The following is a 20,695-nucleotide window of genomic DNA, read 5'->3' on the forward strand; positions in this document are numbered from 1 at the left end:
TTCCTTTCCTAATCTGCTCTTCCTTCCAGGCTAATTTTCTGCAGTCCCTTTTTAGGTGGCCTGGTTTCCTGCAATAGCCACAAGTAAGTTCTGAGGAGTTACCTTCCTGTGGAGTGGTCTTCTGATGCTGAGTTGACGATGTGGCTGCATTATGCATGTTGGGCCTTGGTTCCCCTTTCTTGGCCAAGTGTGCTACTGAGACGGGGGTAGACGCCTCACCATCCTTAGAGTGAAGTTTCTTCCTCCGCTCTGCCCCTTGCAATTCAGAGATAGCTTCTACTAAAGTAGTGAACCTCTCTCTGTGCAGCAATTGACTTCTAAGATTCTCATATTCTGAGTTCAACCCCATCAAAAAGGTGAGGGTTCTGAATTTGGTTTCTCTGAGATAGGATGGAGAATTCTTGTCGCCTGTGGGCCAGAGAAGGTCAAGTTCCCTCCATATAGCTTTTAATTTTGCAGAATAAGAAGAAATTGATAGATTTCCCTGCTTCAATGCTTTTTCTTGTTCACGAAGATCATAGACACGATAATCACTGTGTTTCTGCGCATGACCTCTGAATTTCTTGCCATAAGTCTCGTACATAGTCGATGAGTAGATAGTCGTCTGCCTGATCCGGTTCCATATTTTTGATCATCCAGTTTGTGATAAAGGCTTCTTCAGATTCCCAAATTACCCTTTCGAGTTTGGGAGCGTCTTCCGAAGGAGCATCTTCCGTTAGGTGATTCCCCAGGTAGATAGCTTTAAGAGATCTCTGGACTAGCGTTATCCATTTCTGTCCATTAATGCCATTATATTTGATATCCAAATCTGGTAAGAACAACCTTGGCTGAGCAGGTGTCTCAGCTGTTTTAACGACAGTTGAGGAGGTGACCTCGGATTCCTTCTCAGCTATCCTGGACTTTCCCATCTAGAGATAAATAGTCGGAGCACAAAAATAGACAAAGCTTGAGTTTCGCCGTATGAAGCTTCAAGAGCAGAAATAGGAGCAAGTCTTCACTGGAGAAGGACTTCCCCTAAAATAAGCACAAAGGCTGAAAGGGTAATTCCGCCGTATGAGACTTCAAGAGGAAATCGAGCTTCCCCCAGGGCGTAGCTTCAAGAGTAAGGGTAATTCCTCTCTTCGTCTTCACAGGAAGTGGCTTCCCCAAGTCAGACTGAATAGATACTGCCGGAGGCGGGAGCTCGTGAAATCGTGAAATCACGAGGCCGCACCGTCTTCTGAGATCGCCGGGCTCGCCGAGTCCGCCAAGGACGGCTGAGCTCGCCGGGTTCGCCGGTAGAGAAAAAATAGAGGTAGTTGATGCCGAAATCGCCGAGTAAGGAGTCACGGCCGAACTCGCAAGGATGAAATCGAGCTTGTCGCCGCCGCCGTACTCCCAAGGACGAAATAGAGCGTCGAGGAAGAAATCGCCGCCGTACTCGCAAGAGCTTCTCGCCGAGGTCGCCGAAGCCGAGAAAAATAGAATTTGTACGAAGAAGAAAGTTGTCACCTTTTGGTGTGCCCACGATCGTCGCTCTGATACCATGAGAGTTCTTGAGCGAGAAGTTTGAACAATAACAAAGAATGTATCTTTTTCAGTTACGCGAACTACTAATCATACACAATGTTTCCCTCTTTTAGAGAGGGTGACGATCGACCGTTGGAGGGATATGACCGTTGGAATCAACTGTCATATTTCACTATGAGCGGGCCCATTTATAGAACATGACTATTGGGCCGTATGATCTAACAGCAACCTGTGGCAGAGAAGGTTGAAAAATGGATGGAAGGATGGCAAGCCCAGATATTGTCCAGAGAAGATCGATTGGTGCTGGTGAGGTCAGTGTTATCATCAATTCCCATTTTTCACTTCTCATTGCTCAAGATGCCAGCAGGAATCAGTCAAAGACTCGAAGGTCTGATGTGTCGTTTCTTTTGGAAAGGTGCCAGGCCTGACCAGAGTCAAGGGTTGGCACTGGTGGCTTTTGATATTGTCTGCACACCTATCAAACGAGGAGGCTTGGGTGTCCTACATCTGCAAGCATCAATGCAGCATTATTAACAAAGTGGGTGACAAGGCTCATGCACCCTCTGGAGGACCTAGTCATCCAAATTCAGCAAGACAGATACAGTCAGGGAATAAACTGGGATGAATTAGCAGCCCCAGGCAGAGGGACGTCGCCATTCTTGCAGGGCCTTAGACAGATTTCCCCCAAGTCCGAGACTTCTTCTCTGCCCCTCTTGGAGATGGCTTCCTATTTTGCTTTTGGACGGATCAATGGTCCTTGAGGGGAGGCATTGCCTCGGCTCTTTGTGCTTGCTCGATGACCCAATGCCACAGTAGGGGAGTGCTGGGACAACACATGGATTCAGAGGGTAGACCATGCCTTATCAGACCAGAGGGTGGCGGACTTTTTGGCCATACAACAAGCCTTGAATCAGTGCAGGCCAAGACCCAGAGACTTAGACGGATGGACCAGTACTTGCTTTTCACTTTGGAAGGCCAACGCAAGGATCTGTCAGAGAAATGAGGACCAACCAACTACCCAGGCATGTCCGGCCATTTGGCGCCTAAATGTTCCGCTAAAGTTCAAGATTTCTGGATGGCTCTAACTGCGCAAGAGACCGATGACCCACGTCTTCTGCAAGAGGATGTATTCATATACATCGGCAGCATGCACTTTATGCACAAAAGGCGACGAAGACTGCAACCATTTATTCTCTGAATGCCCCTTGGCCTGCTTGACTTGGGCCACGTAAGTGCAGTCAGCGGTGGTCCTTTGGGAGTTCATACAGAGATGTGGCCCTAGGAAGAGGGGGGCCCGGTGATGACAGTGCTATGGGCAATATGTCTACACCATAATGAGGCAATATTTAGGGGGCGCAAGGTTTCTAAGGACGGGCTCGCCTCATGGCGTCATGGCTCCCTCGAGGTGTAAACACATAGAGGAGGGGTTGACCATGTATGAGTAGAGCTTTAGGGCTCTTTATATGTACCTTTGGGTGGTTACTGCTTTGCTGGGTGACCACCTTAAATCATCTTTCAAAAAAATATATATGTCCTCATTGATTCGGATTTGGTAGAACCCAGGTTTCATGTCTTGCTTAGTGAATAGTGTATAGCTCCATGCAGCTCTTCAAATAATTTGTCTACCACTGGAAAATGGTACCTGTTGGGAAGAATGGCTTTGTTTAGAGCCTTGTAGCCAATGCAAATTTACCATTCTAACTAGTCGAACTGGACAAGAGAATGTGCTGGTGAACTGTCTGATGATGTTGGATGTAACCATGTCCAGGGTTATTTTCTCCAAACATTTCCTGTGTAAGGAAGAATAATGACAAGGCCTCAAGTTAATAAGTGGGGTCCCAGGGAGCAGATACACTTAATGGTCTATGTCTCACTTTCGGGGCAAATGCAAAATTGGATTCAAAAACCAAAGGATAAAGAGCACGGAAATTGTCGATATAAGAAGACAATTAGATGGCAAATACTAAGGTTTGTGAAGGATCTGTGTGCCGTTTATGAACATGCCCATGCCATAGAATTTTCAGAGTTCCCAGATTGTAATTGCACACGAACCATTCCAGAGTCCTCAGCCATTGAGTTTCTAGTACAATGTTAATTGCTCCCATTGGTTGCTGATATAGGTCTTGAATAATGTTTACTCCTTGCAGATATATCGGAACATCCAGACAGAAGGCTAATAATGATGGCAGAGTCCCGTTGGCTAGTCAAATGTGCACCTGTATAAATCTGGAGAGATGCTGATGATATATTGTCAGGGTCTGGTAAGCCCCACTATCAATCAGAATCTTAACCAATCGCTCTACGATAGTACCCCACGATTTTATGGTGTAATTTGGTGCCGTACCCTCAGAGATATAAATGCTGTCAGATGTGCATAAAATTCTGAACCATCAAGAATTGGTATCATCAGTCTGCATCATATCTGGCTCATTATTGACTTCTTCAACTACATAAGTTTTGTCAAATATCATAATGAGACTCAAGTCTTTTCGTCACCAGTGCCCGGGCGCTCCTTTAAGAATTTATGATTCCAATAGAAGCAGATCTTTCCTCCTTTCAATGCTGAAATCAGCTTCTGTAAGTAGCAGGTTTCTCTTCCGTTCAGGTCTGTCCTGACGGTTGGAAGAGGATATGTTCTGTGTAGGAGTAATGGGTGGATTGTTCCTAACAAGGTAAGGTGTCCTCTGTTAGACGGGGAGAGGAACTTGTTTACTTGTTGATGCTGGACAGTAGGCTGGTTGGTCATAAAAAGGACACTTTTGCGAAGCTGTATACATGACTCCCATATCAATTTTAGCTTAAATCGACAAGTCCGTCATTTCCTGCAAACCAAAAGGTATATATCTCCATACTTCCATGCGCATCTCTAATTTCAACCCCCAGAGATAGCTGGCTCCTTAATATCAGGGGTTATTTTTTGGAGTTGGGCTACGAGTCGTACAAATTCTCCTCCTTATACACATACACATGTTGTCCGGCGCAGCTCAAAGAATTCTTGACATAAACTGTACAAAGATAGCCAAATTGATTTATGAAACAGAAATTTGAAGTTGTCCCAATTTCAAAATCCTACTTCCTTTTCCGTATGATTTGTTTTTCTTTTAAGAAGCAATTTTGAGTGGAATTGTTCAGGTACAGAGAAACCAGATATTTCTCGTCCTCCTGCCTCTTATTTAAACGTCATCCGCACCCTTCCTGTAGACCGAGGACGCTTAGTCCTCATGCATGTAGGCAGTAGGCTTTCATCAGAGGAAAAACATGGGGTGATCAATCTAATCGATTTCAAGCCCAATTTATCGACCAAATCCATAACAGCGAGAAAAATCGCAAACGGGAGGCAAAGTGGAGGTTCTCTGTGATAAGGATTTTACGAAGACATATCATAGAAGGCATAAGCGAAGGGAGACCTCACATGCCGACCGGGAAAGACAGGTGTGGAGGTCATACTTAACATGGAGGGAATCAAGAACAGTATAAATAAAGACCTTGCTGAGATCAGGAGGCAGTTGTTTTGAAGTTCATATTGCACGGGTGAGAAGGCTGGTGGGAGATCCTCCTGACCAGAGGAGCAAGAGCCGACTCGGCCTTGTTCTTGGCTACTAGTTCTTGTTTTCCTTCCCTCCTATCTTTCACCTCTGTTTTGGACTTCTTTCCTTATTTCTCCACTCTCGTACAAGAGATTCGCGGGATCGTGTATAATATTATTGTTCTCCCCAGAACGTTGTTTCATTTTCTTGAGAATTCTTGGGTTTTCTATCATCTACGTTGGCGGGATCTTATCACTCTGCTTCGTGCATTAGCCTATTTTCTTCGGGACCTCTAACATCAAATAACTTTGGGACTATCAAAAGAGGAAAAATTGGGCAAAATGAAGCGGAAACACCCCAGGAAACTGAACAGATTACACTCGACATCTGAAAACACAATTTAAACGATCTCAAACAGCCAAAAATTCTGCAAACAGGAAGTCCCAGCTCGCGTTTTATTTGAATATCCCACACTCACTTGTGTCTTTTTTTTGAAATAGTTCCCCCACTAAATTATAGCATTAAAAAGACTGCGCTAAAATCAAGCTGGCATCAAGGGAGCAGTTTCTTTGACATGATCGTATAAAAATCACATCACTTATTGTTTCCCATTTTCTCAAACTTCCAAACCAGCGCCTCAAACAGAAAATAACACTTAGACAATCATAACAGGAAAATATGCCAGAATGAAGCGGGCATATCGCAGATTTCTCAAACAAATTACACAGGACATCGAGGAACACAATCTAAAAAGCGTCAGCAAAAAAGAGATCCCAACTCGCATTTGAACTGAATTTCCGTAATTCAACCTTACGATTCAAACGAGCGAGAGAAAAGGCGCAACCTGTCGGGCAAGTCGCCGATAAGCGGCCTTGATCTCCTTCCCGTCAGCAGACTTGGGAACTCCAAGTACAGAATAGTAATCCGCCGAGGCCGAAACAACAAAACCCAATCGATTACGCCCCTTCCCGGGGCCATTCCGCTTCCTCTTCCTGTGCCAATAGCGGAGCTCCAGACGGGGCGAAAGCGAGATGAAGGAGATGGAACGAGGGAGAGCGTGAGCTTCCAACGCTGGACTTCTGGCGACAAAGGCGATCACAGGGCATCGATGGGAGGAAGAAGACGAGATTGACAGCTGCGAGGACGAGATTGAGAGCGCCATTGAAGCCCGTGACACCCTCCGAGCAGCAGAGAAGAAGAAGAAGAAGAAGAAGAAGAAGAAGAAGAAGAAGAAGAAGGAGAGGTCGCAAGTGTGTGGTGTGATTATCGGCACGTGCCAAAGCGGTGATCTGGTATTTACTTAAAATGTCATTTTTTGGGGGCTAAAATAAAGGAGAATCGGATGATTAATGAGTAATTTATAGGGAACTCCTGCTATGTATTAATTTACTAATTATAATTAGTTATGTTTGTCTGGTAACTTGTTTAGTTTGAAACACTGCATGAATATTAATCGGTGATGAATTTTGAGTTTTATGTTAATGTGCATAGTGTTTGATTAATATGGGTATTAAGAATTTAGTTATAAGGACACGGTAAAGCATAAAACTCGCTTGGCGGTATGTATTAGTGTGCTGATTCTAATTAGTTCTGTCTGTTTGTTAATTTGTTGAGTTAGTATGAAAGACTGCATGAATACCAATCAGTGATGAATTTTGAGTTTTATGTTAATGTGCATAGTGTTTGATTAATATGGGTTATATAATAATTTAGTTATAAGGACACAGTAAAGCATAAAACTCGCTTCGCGGTATGTATTAGTGTACTGATTCTAATTAGTTCTGTCTGTTTGTTAATTTGTTGAGTTAGTATGAAACACTGCATGAATACCAATCAGAGATGAATTTTGAGTTTAATGTTAGTATGCAAAGTCTAGATTAATATGAGTATGTAAGAATTTAGTTATAAGGAAAAGGTAAAGCATAAAACTCGCTCCGTGCTATGTTTTAGTGTACTGATTCTAATTAGATCAATCTGTTTGTTAACTTTTTTCAGTTAGTATGAAACACTGCATGAATACCAAACAGTGATGAATTTTTAGTTTTATTTTAATATGCATAGTGTTGATAAATATGACTGTATAATAATTTAGTTATAAGGAGACGGTAAAGAATTAAACTTGCTTCGTGCTATGTATTAGTGTATTGATTCTGATTAGTTCTATCTGTTTGTTAACTAGTTTAATTTGTATGAAGCACTGCATGAATACCAATCAATTAGTTTTATTGTTGTGTGTGTGGGTTAATTAATATGAATATACATGAATTTAATATGAATTCACAAGAATTCACATGAATATACATGAATTTAATTATAGGGGAATGATGAATAACTGAAATCGTTTCATGCCTTGTATAAGTGTACTAGTTCTAATTAGTTGTGTATGTTTGTTGACGTATTTATTTAATATGAAGAATGGCATGAACACCAGTCAGTGATGAATCTTTTAGTCATATGTTTGTGTGCATGTTTTAATTAATTTGAATTTACGTGAATTTATACATCATCAAATGGTAAATTATTAAATTGGCTTTGAGCCAGGTATAAGTATAGTAATTTACATGAATTTTTAGTTATATGTTTGTGTGCATGTTTTAATTCTAGATAACTCTGTCACACTAGTGACCTAATTGGTTAATTTGAAACACTACATGAATACCAATCTATGATAAATTTTGAGTTGTGAATGAATATATAAGAATTTAGTTAGTAGGAAATGGTTAATAAATAAACTCACTTCATCCTGTGTATTATTATAGTAATTGTAATTAATATTTTAGTTTATTGACATCATTAATATGAAATATTATATGAATACCCATGAATGACGAATATTGATTTTTATGTTTGTACGCTACTGTTAATTAATATGTATATGTATGAATTTAATTGTTATGAAATGGTAAACGGTTAAACTCGCTTCAGATTATTCAATAACTGTTTAATCTTTATTGTCACATTTTTATACATGATTATATATTAAGATGAAGCTACACTGATAATGAATTTCCATCAAATGTAACATACCCATGCAACATGGTTTTTTCAGGTAGCCTTGTGATGTAGCCCAGAAGCCCATTTTCTGAGGTCCACTACCAACTGGTGGCCCCAGAAGGAGATCAATCTAAAAGCTAACAGGATCTGCAGAAAAGGACAAAAAGCCCCGCAAAAATTCCTGACAAATTATTATCTGATAGAATCGTCTGACATATTCTTCTTTTGCCACGATCTGTAGAATTTATCTGCTCTAGCTTGATAGAGTTGTATATCTTCTGTTTTGTCTTGTTAGGATCTTATTGAACCACACAATATCTTCTAACAGATTCTACATGCCCCATGATCTGCAGATTCTAATTGTTATAGCAATGAAGATCAGAATCGATGCAACCTACATTGCTTGCCAAGGAAGCATCTAAGTCAATCGAACTCCTTGCAGGCTATTTGTATAAGAGATTAGGGTCCCCAAATCAGGGTAAAAAATATGTTTCCCAAGGAGAGAAGGTGAAGTGAGCATAGCTCAATGAATATAAAAATAAATATAGGAAACAAGAATACTAGGTGTATACATTTCATTCATTAATCATTTTATATTTATTCATGAAAAGGGTATCATCAATATTCAGCTCTGTGAATATATAAATTCAGACAATTCTGACATATGGCAGAGGAAATACCATAATAAATAGACAATTAAGTAAATAAACCCTTTTAAAAACTTGATAAATATATATGAAATAAATATCAAATTTCTGGAACAATACAAAAAATCTGGGAATATCAGATAGACTCATCAGAAATTCCTCAATATCAATTTTCATGTCAGATATCATATAAAAACATTTATTGTATAAGTTCTTAGTTAATTTTATTTTTAAAATATGAAGATGTGTAGCTATATGTTTATGCATGAATTATATGAACATGTAGAAATTAACACGGTACATGCATATTCCATAAAATTGAAAATAATAAGTAATATGAAAGGTTGCATAAATGCCCTATGTTATGTAAGTTATTATTTGTAACTGAACATAATGGATGTCGACCATTGACCCAGAAGAAGAAACCCAAAAAAGTGTATTACATATGCAAAGAGTACATAAGTAGGTATAAGTGGAAGCGATAGAGAGAGAGAGAGAGAGAATAGAAACGACTATTTATTACTCCCCCTCAAGCTAGAGCGTAGAGACTGAACATGCCCATATTGATGCACGGAGCATCATAAGAAATCCCGGCAAGGCTCTTGACAAAGATGTCTATGATTTGGTTCAAAAAAGTAATATGTTGTCTAGAGATGACACCTTGAAGAATGAATCTCAACATGCTTGGCCCACTCATGAAATGAAGGATTTCTGGCGATTAAGATGGCAGCTTGATAATCATAATGCATAGGCATAGGTGTTAGCGGAGTGATAACCAATTTTTCCAAGAGAGAGTGCAACCATATCACCTCACGAGTTGTCTCAACCATTATACGACATTTGGCTTCAACACTAGACCAAGAGACTAACTTCTGCTTCTAACGTCACCAAGTAATGAGGTAACCCCGACATAAGTACAAGATATAATGATTGATTTGTTGTCACCCTTGTCTTTAACATTTGTAGAGTTAGAATACATTTCCACTCTTATATGATCACGGTGTTTTTAGAGAATTACCTTGCTTGGAGTACATTTAATATGGGCCAGGACTCATAGTTCCCTGTTCTAGTGGGACTGGAGGAGTGCCTACATAAACTGGCTGAGGACACCAGTAATGTGCACAATGTCAAAATGTATAACAGTAAGATTCATCAATTTTCCAAATAATCAGCGATAGCAATTAGTATCCTCTAGGAGTGGGAGTAATCATCACAAAACTTTGTGCCAACTTTCATTGGGTATGCTTAAGGTTTTCAACCTGGGAGCCCCCTTTCTTAGACGAGATTAAGAGCATATTCTCTCTAGGACAGAGCCAGCTTGCCCGATTAAAATGCAAACTCTATTCCAAGGAGGTAGTGTGATGTCCCCAAATAGTGTGTGACAGAGGTAGCTTGCCTGATTAAAATTAAGACTCTATATTTTTATGTGTTTTATTGATTTATGAGATTAATCCTGTTTGACTCTAAGTAAAGTGGTTTTCCTCGCATCTTCTTGGATTTTATTTGAAAAAACAAGGCTTAAGTGAATGGAATGGCGATTTTTGGAGTCAAATGGGAGAAAAAATAGAAGCCCAAGCCACTTCTAGGCCATAACAAGAAAAACATGACATGTCCCATTGATAAGTTTAAAATTGATGTGTAATTACGTCATTGTTTGGGCTTTTAGACTTATGCAATAAAATTTATAATAAACCTTACTCACTAAATAGTATAAATAGAGCAAGCAACGGGTTGAACCACAAAGAGGCACTAAGCAATAATTTTTATACAATTTCAAATTAATTAATACAAGAATAAATTAATTTTGCATTTAATAAACCTTAATATATGTTTAATTATATTTATAATTAATCAAAATTAAGTAGAAACCTAATTTTGATTTTAATATTTTCGATCAAGACACTTGGATAGGATAATTTTGATTATAAGATCAGATTAATTCGGATTACCAATTTCCCCATCAACATAATTTTTATAAGACAATTTTTATATGTTTAAAATTGGGAATTAGTAAGCACAAAAGGGGGTTTTCAAATTGGACTTGAAGATGTATGATTTTTTTATGAAATTTTAGATTTAGGTGTTTTATATGTTTAATTGAATTTCTAAACAATCAATTTTGAAATCTAGAGAGAAAAAATAGGAGATCTAACCTAGAGAGATAAAGTAGAAGAATTTGGAGAAAAAGAGAAATTCGACCCTAATCTAAAAATCTAAAATTGCAGAATGGATCCAAATCAATGTAGAACTAAATATTAAAAACCAGATCTCGAATCAAAATCAAAATGCAAAGCTAATTTAATTTTAAATCAACTTCAAGGGCATGTACATTTTGCCCATGCCCTGACATTTTAGAATCTTTCAAGAAGAAGTTCAAAATAAAAATTAGAAACTTACAAATTTCAATGATGAATTAGGATCCGTCGACTTCCAAAACAACTCCTGTGTCCTTCCTGACCAAATTCTTGGGGAGAGCTTCAAAAAGTAAATTTCGCCTTCTTCCCAACCTCTATTTAAAAAGAAAACCATATGGATCGTAGAGGGGAAAAAGACAAACATGCCCTCAAAATTTCAGCTCAATCGGACTGCTAAATCTCAAGATATCGCCATTATACTGGCGTTTAACCTCAACCGTTGGATCATTTTATTATTTAAGAAAATGGATTTTTCTTATTGAATGATGCCTCTTTTATGTTATTTTCGTCACCTTGGATCTCGTTCTAACACGTGTTTGAGCACTTCTACAGGTCACAATCATTGGAAAAATGATGCTTCATTTACGCGGAGGAGAATGCGCCACGTCGCCCTGTTTTTTTAAAAAAGTCGCAAAAGACAAAATGTACTTTTTTTGTTAGAAATTATTACATGCGGCTTTCGATTTTCGTGTGCATTTAATGCATACGTCGAATTGATTGCCGCGTGTATTAAATACATGCGAATCTTCCTTTTTCTATAAATGTATGTGTGTCAATTCCCGTGTGCATTTAATGCACACGGCTACACGACTGTCGTACGAGGTATATCATTGTTCAATAAATGCACACGGAGATCAGTTCTCCTTGTGCATTTATTGCACAAAAAAGTTAACTAAAAAACAGATGCTACATTTATCTTCTCGCCCGTGCCACGTTGGTCCCTTTTAAGAAATAATTTGCTCATTATGGCATCGCGCATTGCGATGAAATAATGAGCCAATAATGCTCTTATTTTTTAATGCATCCACTTATTCGCCCAAATTTTGGGTGAATGACGTGGATGCCACATGATATATATATATATATATGTTATAAAATCCTTTCGAAAATGCCAAATAAATAAAATATGTATTCTTTAAATTTGTAAAATTATTTCTTGGCTAAATATTGTCAGAAATTTATAAATAAATATGGGGAAAATCCAGAAAATTAGTAAAACACTTACCAACCTTTAGCCAAGTATTCTAAGCCCTGTGAAAAATATTTATTCAATGCAAAAAGGTCAAATACCATGTAAAAGATACTAAAAATTGAAAACAATCATAAAAATCACAGTGCAAATCATTTATATCCACACACACACATACATATATATATATGATAACATGCAAATATGGCCATTAAAACACATAAAAATAATGTAATATACATCAATTTAATATTATAATTTTCAAGTTATCACCCATATCATAAAAGAGGCCCAATACACAAGAAGTTTGTTCATCAAAAGTTGCAACATTTTTTTCCACTCCTTGTTACCACCCCTTTTGCCGCCCAACGGCATGGTGCCACCGCAAATTCTGCACTGTTCATAGAAACCACCAGTGAATTTCACCATTGGAGCACTCAAAAAGGGTACTTGAACTTATCTGAATTGATTTTTTTTCTCTAAAAAATTGTTAAACTGTATGATTTTTTTAATACCTATTAAAAATAAAATAAATAAATATTTGATTTATTTAAAAAGTTTTCAGCTAGTACTCTTTCATTTTAGTCAGTTTTATAATTATAATAGTATAAATTAGAGGATTACAATGATGTATAATAATCCAAATTCTGGTTTGCCATAGCTGTTAATTCCCGGTTCATATGCCGCTTGGGCAAGGAGAAACTGGTTAAAAAACATGACTACATCTCTTGCTTTTAGGGAAAAGTTGTACGTCTGTTGATAGAAGCTTTGGAAGACTATTTCAGAAAAGGTACATGCCATTAGAATCTAGAATCCTGTTTCTAACAGAACATAAAGTGGACGGCATAGCTCAAGTTTGGAATAGAGTTGCAGTCAAGTAAAAGACAAGAAAGGGAATTTGGTTTGGAGTTGGGCTTTGCCAGTTCGCTTTGTCCATTGTCTGTTATGAGGCCGGAGTTTGTCATTAATCTTTTTATTTCACCTGCTTAGCTCCAGTGTATCCCAAAAGAGAAGTTCCAAGACAAACCAACATAATTAAATTAAAATTTGGTTTGGAGTTGGGCTTTGCCAGTTCACGTTGTCCATTGTATGTTATGAGGTCTGAGTTTGTCATTAATTCTTTTATTTCAGTTGCTTAGCTCCAGTGTATCCCAAAAGAGAAGTGCCAAGATAAACCAACATAATTAAATTAAAATTGTGTCCCCTAGAAGGTATACCAAGAGGAGATATGTCAGGCTTCTAGTGCAAAGTTGATTCCTTCCCCAAATTCCTGACTCTTCCCCCCTAACCACACCCTAGATGGAGCCACTTTCAATTGCATTCTAGTATGAAAAGGGTAACACCGAACTTGTAAATATTGCAAGAAAAGGGTAGCCTTGTCGTTTTATCAAGATTCGCCTCTCGGGAGTACCAAAGAAAAACTACTTTTGGAAATTATTACTGGAAAAGATAATAATTTCTGTCAAACAACCCCCTTTCTTTTAATTATAGAAGCATTATGTTTCAACATTTTTATGATGAGAATGAAAATGTGAAAAAGCAAAAACAAATGTATAAGTAACTAACTTGCCTTCCCAGCATGAAATCACACTTCAACACTTCCATGTGTAAAATGTGGCACTATTTACTCACATTTCTATGGACCTGTCAAGAGAAATACGGTGACTCCGAAATCGGAGAGATCATTTAATTCATGATTTACAGAGCAGAAAAATAGGCAAATGAAGACGAAGAGTGCGAGAGAGATGACATAATATGGAATTCTGTTAGGGAGAGGCCCCGTTGGGGTCGGCCTTGTCGTCCTTGAGTCGTTGATCAAAATGGGTTCCGTAAACATGACCCATCTTGGCGCGCTTTGCCTCCAAATACCTCCTGTTTTCTGAAGTAATGGGTGTCAGGAGAGGGACCCGGCCCACTACACTCAGCCCATACCCCTTCAGCCCAATAAACTTCGATGGATTGTTCGTCATCAGCCTCATCTTCCTCACCCCCAGGTCCTGCAATATCTGCACCACCATACAACAGTCCCCCAAAGTCAACCCCAAATTACCAAACTGGCTGTGTCTCTCAAGGTGTTGACTTTTTGCATCATTAATATATCTAAGGATAGAGTCACGGACATAATGCACTATTATTCTCTCTTCCTCAAGATCAACACAAAATTGTCATTATTTTTGTGCTTATACATCATTTCAGATATAGTTAGTTTATTATATGTATATGAAACAAAAAATAAATAACATTTCCATTGATGTTTTTATTTGGACTAATTTTGGCATTTCTACGAATGTTTAAAAGAAGAAATTGGATCGGTATAATCCATGGTTTAAAGTAGTCTAAGTTCTGGGAAGAACCAAGATTCCAGACGGGGACGGTTGGACCGTTTGTGATGGTTTTCATCCCATCCCACATCCCTTTTTTTGGGTCCTCTGAAACGGTCCCATCTGAGAACCGAGTCCCCTTTGGATATGTTTAATATGGGAACCCTTCCAAAGAAAAACCATGCCCTTGGCATCCCGATGCCATCTGAGATCGGCAACATAGTGGTTCTACTATTTGAGAAAAAAATAATAAAATGGAAATTCAGTACATTCATCTCGTCCAACACATGCAGATGGGATGAATTACAATCAATGGGACGGCTTTTTCATCCTGGGACGAAAAAACTATGTTCCTTTCCATGCACTAAAAGCTATTTAATTAATCCTCCGGATAAAAAAACTAGACCTGATAGACAATCAATGATCGAATTATAGTGCACAAACACCGACGGGATGGTTATTTCATCTGTGGGTGAAAAAGTCGTCCCGTTCAAAAGTCTGGATGAATGACGGGACATAATATTCTCCGCCAGTCTCCAGATGGAATGATTTTTTTTTACCATGGACAAACTAACCGTCCTATACAGGGCCTTGGACGTGCTACATGTCAAATTCCGAGTGGCCTAATGACGATGCACTGCTTCGTCCTGGACATCGGACAGGACGAGAATATCTTGGACGGGACGGGAAGCAACATGGAAGAAACTATTGGGGATGTATGAACTCTGGACGGGACGATTCAGACGGAGCTCTAAAAACTGGGACATAGGACGCGACAATCTTCGTCCCGTCCCGTCCTTCGTCCCAGTCCTGGACTGTCATTAGGGTTCGCCCGTCCCGATATCCGTCCGATATCAGGTATCGGACAACCGATATCCGATATCCGATATCCGGAAAAAATGGGACGGTTCCGGATATCGGATATCGGATCGGGCGATAACCGTCTATCAGGGGTAGACGGATATCGGTACCCGATATCGGGGGAGTGAGGACGAAGACGGTATTGGATACCGGATATCGGAAAACCGATATCCGGATATCGAAAAACCCATATCGAATATCGAAAAACCGGATGTCGACCACAATAATTTATTATGATATATTATCAATGCCCCTTATTATATAGTGTGCATTTTTTTTTTCTTCCATATGGGATAACAGGATTCAAAGTTAACGTAAACTCTGAATCCAGTTATCCCACATGGGAGATTTTAGAAACTTTTATTAGTATATATTAAATGAGGTCTACATATATTAATCATTAAAATAATAGCTATGCCTCTGCGATATGTGAGATGCCAGATTGCCAGCGGACTAAAATTTTAGGAGAGAGAAACGCGGCTTGAATGTTCTTCTCATATTTTTAGAGCGAGAGAGGCATGAAAAGCTAGAGAGGGAGGGAGAGCGAGAACGAGTGCGAGAGAGAGAGAGCGAGAACGAGTGCGAAAGAGAGAGAGAGCGAGAACGAGTGCAAGAGAGAGAGAAGGAACGAGTGAAAGAGAGAGATAAATAATTCGATGCGGATATCGAAAACCGATATCCGCATCCGATGTCCGGTACCGGCATCTGTCCCCTTGAGACGGAGACGGATGCCGAATCGGGACAGATATCGCTATCGGATATCGACACTGTAGCAGCCGATATCGGTATCGGGACGGGCAAACACTAACTGTCATGCACAATAGATCGAATACAGCCACCTAGGACGATCGATCGACCCACTCGATCAGTTGGACTGATCGAGCAAGACGATCAACGGCGAAACAAAGAGATGGGAACAGGATAAGAAAGAGAAGAGGCGTTGACCTGGGCGCCGATGCCGTACTCTCGGGAGTCAACGGGAAGGCCGAGATCCTCGTTAGCCTCCACGGTGTCGCGGCCTCGGTCTTGAAGGTTGTAGGCGCGGAGCTTGTGGCCAAGGCCGATTCCCCTGCCTTCGTGGCCCCGCAGGTACACCAGAACGCCTCTCCCTTCTTTCTCTATCAGCTGCATCGACAGGGCCAGCTGCTTCCCACAATCGCACCTCGCCGATCCGAATATATCTCCCGTGAGGCACTCCGAGTGTACCCTCACCAAGATATCCTCCCCTCCTCTGATATCCCCCTGTCAGAAGAAATCGGAACGGCTTAAGCGAGATTAAGAGTAAAAGATTAAGAAATTGGCAGAGAGCAAGGGATTTCTTGGTGTTTTATGTGGTCGGGTTTAACCGTTGGTAATTTCGAGCACTTGATCTCAGCTTAGGGGACTCACCCTGATCGGCCTGATATCGATTAGTGAAATTTTTGATTGGCATGATCCATCAAGTTTTGATCGATCATCGGTTGGATGAATCATGAGATGCGGATCAACTAGATGTGGCAAACGAATCAGTCATGATCAAGGCCGTTTAGTCAAGATCAGATCGGATGAATCAGTGTGATCAAGGCCGTTTAGTTGGTCTAATATTCCAATCAGATCTGATCAGATGAATCAGTCATGATCAAGGCCGTTTAGTTGATCAAATCTTCCAATCAGATCAGATCAGATGAACTGATCATGATCAAGGCCGTTTAGTTGATCTAATCTTCCAATCAGATCGGATGAATCAGTCATGATCAAGGCCGTTTAGTTGATCTATTCTTCTAATCGGATCGGATCGGATGAATCAATCATGATCAAGGCCGTTTAGTTGATCTAATCTTCCAATCAGATCGGATGAATCAGTCATGATCAAGGCCGTTTAGTTGATCTATTCTTCTAATCGGATCGGATCGGATGAATCAATCATGATCAAGGCCGTTTAGTTGATCTAATCTTCCAATCAGATCAGATCGGATGAATCAGTCATGATCAAGGCCGTTTAGTTGATCTAATCTTCTAATCTGATCAAATCGGATGAATCAATCATGATCAAGGTCGTTTAGTTGATCTAATCTTGCAATCAGATCAGATCGGATTTATCAGTCATGATCAAGGCCGTTTAGTTGATCTAATCTTCCAATCGGATCAGATCAGATGTGATCGCGATCATTTGTGAAATTTAACTTGGATAGAGGGTCTGAAGATAGAGGGACGTCAATTTGTGAAATTCTGAAAAAACGGATAGGCCAGGAGGAATTTGAGCTCTTGATTGAGATCTGAGTTTCGCTTGGTCTACCTTTTATTTTATTTTAATATTTTAGAGAGGCTTACCTTCACCATAGCGATGTGCTCGATCCCGTCAAGCAGTGACCTATAACAATGGGCCTGAAAGTTGCCCCACTCCAATGGTAACCTCGCATCAGAAGAACGCTCCACCAGCTTCGTTCTTTTTCTCCTGTATCTGAGAGGAAGAGAAAAAACAAGATTTTGAACTTGGGCTCGGTCGAAATTTACACAAAGATATGAAAAGATCAGTTCAAACCTGATAAGATCTTCCATGGAGATGATCTTCAGACCTTCCTGCTGCGCAAATTCAAGCAATTTGGGGAGTTTCGCCACAGACCCATCGTCCTTATCCACAATCCCACATAGAACAGCCGCCGAGGGAAGCCCGGCCAAGACTGCGAGATCAATGGCCGCTTCGGTGTGCCCTGCTCTCTTCAATACCCCTCCTTCTCTGTACCTGATCGGGAAGATGTGACCAGGTCGATTGAAATCCTCAGGTCGTGAGGAAGAAGATGATAGAGCGAGAACCGTCTTTGCCCTGTCCACGGCCGATACTCCTGTCGTTGTCCCTTCCTTTGCATCCTGAAATAAAATTTCAGATAATTTCCTCATTGTCAAGAACAGCTGGGCAACGGGTATATTAATAATAATAATAACTAGGGAACTAACATCCGATCTTATGATCGTATTGGGTCAACATTGATTGCCCGAAGGTCATTGATTAAGTGGGCTGATCCGCTCTCTACAGTCATTCTATCATGGATATCAACCCGATCGATGTTTCATCCGATCGATCTGAACCATCTTTTATCAAATTTCCTTATTGTCAAGAACAGCAGGGCAACGGGCACAATAATAATAATAATAACAATTAGGGAACGGAGATCCGATCTTTTGATCGTATTGGATCAACATTGATTGCCCGAAGGTCATTGATTAAGTGGCCTGATCAGCTCTCCACAGTCATTCTATCATGGATATCAACCCGATCGATGTTTCATCCGACCGATCTGAACCATCTTTTATCTAAATTTCCTTATTGTCAAGAACAGCAGGGCGGCAACGGGCACGATAATAATAATAATAATAATAATTAGGGAACGGAGATCCGATCTTATGATCGTATTGGATCACCGTTGATCGCCCGATGGTCATTTCATCATGGATGTCTATTTTATCTGATTGATCTCATGGGCATTGATAATGAGTAGATCAAAGACTGCGTCGGATTGCCGATCTGATCGATATTTTGATCAATCAGATCGAATCCCACAACAATAATAACAACATTAATGATAATAATTAGGGAGATGGTTAGAGAGATTACAGACCACAGAGATGGTGAAAGCCGTGGAGTGATCTTCTTCCTTCTCCTTGGACACCATTAGAGGTAGCTGTAACCTCTCAAGATCTTCTCCTTTCATGGCCACACAGACTATTCCCGTGCCATGTCTCACCGCGAAGGCCATTGCGTCAGGAGTCGCCATGGATGCCGCCATTATCAAATCTCCCTTGTTTTCCCTATCCTCGTCGTCGACCACCACGACAAACTGCAAATCAGCCAACAACTACACACTCAAGAGTTTTGCAATGGCCAAGAACAAGAAAAGAGGAAACTGGAAGATGAAGGGAAGAGACCTTGCCGCGGCGGATATCTTCAATGGCCTCAGGAATGGAGGAGAACCCTAGAGAGGGATAATCAAAGTCGAGTTCTTCGTCGTTGTCGGAGGAAAAACCATCGTCAATCAGCTCCAGATCGCCTGCATCAGTTCCTTGGACGTTGATCTTGGATTGGATCCAAGGAGAATTTGAAATGTCTGAGTTTCTGTGATTAATCAGAGCGATCCAGTCCGATCCATGCTTCTTCTTGGACGGAAAACTAGAAGAATTTAAGCGCTGAGACCCGGCGAATCGTCGGAATCTTCGGCGACTTCCTCTGGAGACAATTTAAGACAATGAAGAAAGATGAGATCCAGGATATTTGCTCTAAAAAGATTCTGCAGTAGGCAGAAAAAGATAGAGAAAGTAGCCATGAGCAACGCTGACGGTGAGAGGAAGAGATATCCTTCCAAATTAGGGGAATCAAGAACGATAACATCTAAAGAATTTGCCGGCGAAAACAAGAGGAATCATGCCAGATTTGGGAGAATTCGAGCATAATATCTAGAAAAATTGCCAACAAACAGTGAGATCTGAGAGGAAGAGATCTGTCAAATTAGGGGAATTCAGAACGATGAGATCTGCGAGAATTGTCAACAAAAATTCTGAAATCATCAAAAAAGAGATTTAGAGGCCATAGGCGAGACTGAACTCAAGAACTATATATCTCAAGCAAAATTTGGTGAACTAGATCAAAAATATTTTAAAAAGTCGCCAACAAAGACTCTGAAATCAGTGTTAAAAGAGAGAAAGTATCCACAATAACAGAAATCCTGCCAAATTAACGGAATTCGAACGAGACGATCAACGAAATTCGCCGACAAACACTTAGCAGTCAGAAAAAACAGAAAGACAGAAGCCACAAGCAACGCTGACAGCACGACGTAGGAGATCCGATCGCACACGAAATTAGCGGAACTCGGATCAGAAGATCCAAAAAATTCGCCGACAAACTTTGCAGTCGCAAAAATTGAGAGACAGAAACCGATTAAGAGATCCGATCCCCAGACTAATTAGCGGAATTCAAACGATAAAATCTGAAAAATTCGCCAACAAACACTCTGCAATCAGCGAAAACAGCTCGCGTAACCAGGTACTAACCGCGAAAAGAAGAGATCTCCGGCAACGGAGCAGGATAAGTTGCAGAAAGAGGATGAAGCAGCTGGAGACATATTGAACAATTCTCCGTCTCCTCTCCCTCAAATCTCCAGAAATCCACGAACAATCTCACAATCTACTGTACTTTTCTCACCAACTCCTCAATTCTCTGCAATCGGCATGCCAGATTTCCATGGCGACGATCCGATGATCGCTCTCCAGCTCGTTTGTTCTCGTAGAGAGATAGATAGAGATATATATACAGAGAGAGAGAGAGAGGGAGAGAGAGAGAGAGAATGAGTGAAGAAGAAGAAAAGGGGGCTGCTAAGAGGAGGATAAGAGACTGTGGGACCCACATTCCGCGAAGGCCATGCTTTGATGACGTGGAGACATCCTATTGGACCCTTTGTCGAGGGAGGATAGCCAACTG

The 20,695-nt window shown here is 40.3% G+C and overlaps 2 protein-coding genes across 4 annotated transcripts in view; both read right to left on the reverse strand.

Annotated features, from left to right (window-relative positions):
- Window positions 1–6,293, reverse strand: part of LOC144708599 (uncharacterized) — a 44,320-nt gene extending 38,027 nt beyond the window's left edge. The window contains exon 1 of one of the 3 annotated variants that reach the window (XM_078581997.1): window positions 5,881–6,289. In XM_078581997.1, the coding sequence (XP_078438123.1) occupies window positions 5,881–6,198 (318 nt within the window). In that variant the 5' untranslated portion in view covers window positions 6,199–6,289. Of the gene's footprint in view, window positions 1–5,880 lie in introns of all 3 variants that reach the window. The other 2 variants (XM_078581998.1, XM_078581999.1) reach the window with 2 other exon arrangements.
- Window positions 6,294–13,711: 7,418 nt separating this feature from the next.
- Window positions 13,712–20,538, reverse strand: LOC144708929 (putative bifunctional riboflavin biosynthesis protein RIBA 1, chloroplastic). The gene is made up of 7 exons (XM_078582379.1): window positions 20,269–20,538; window positions 19,147–19,444; window positions 18,840–19,058; window positions 17,765–18,090; window positions 17,554–17,683; window positions 16,189–16,485; window positions 13,712–14,067 (listed from the first exon to the last, which is right to left on the reverse strand). Exons 1-7 carry the CDS (start codon window positions 20,337–20,339, stop codon window positions 13,828–13,830), a joined length of 1,581 nt encoding a protein of 526 aa, XP_078438505.1. The 5' UTR covers window positions 20,340–20,538; the 3' UTR covers window positions 13,712–13,827.
- Between the last annotated feature and the right edge of the window lie 157 nt (window positions 20,539–20,695).

The sequence above is a fragment of the Wolffia australiana genome, chromosome 10 (genome assembly GCF_029677425.1).
Source record: "Wolffia australiana isolate 7733 chromosome 10, ASM2967742v1".
Lineage (NCBI taxonomy): Eukaryota > Viridiplantae > Streptophyta > Magnoliopsida > Alismatales > Araceae > Wolffia > Wolffia australiana.

What these genes read in the sequence shown, in the direction of transcription:
- LOC144708929 (XM_078582379.1), bottom strand. Translation starts at nt 20,339, where the DNA reads ATGTCTCCAGCTGCTTCATCCTCTTTCTGCAACTTATCCTGCTCCGTT. An exon ending in AGCACATCGCTATGGTGAAG is followed by an intron (nt 16,486 to 17,553) that starts GTAAGCCTCTCT and finishes TTCTTCTGACAG; the next exon opens with GGGGATATCAGAGGAGGGGA. An exon ending in AGTACGGCATCGGCGCCCAG is followed by an intron (nt 14,068 to 16,188) that starts GTCAACGCCTCT and finishes ATGGTGGTGCAG; the next exon opens with ATATTGCAGGACCTGGGGGT.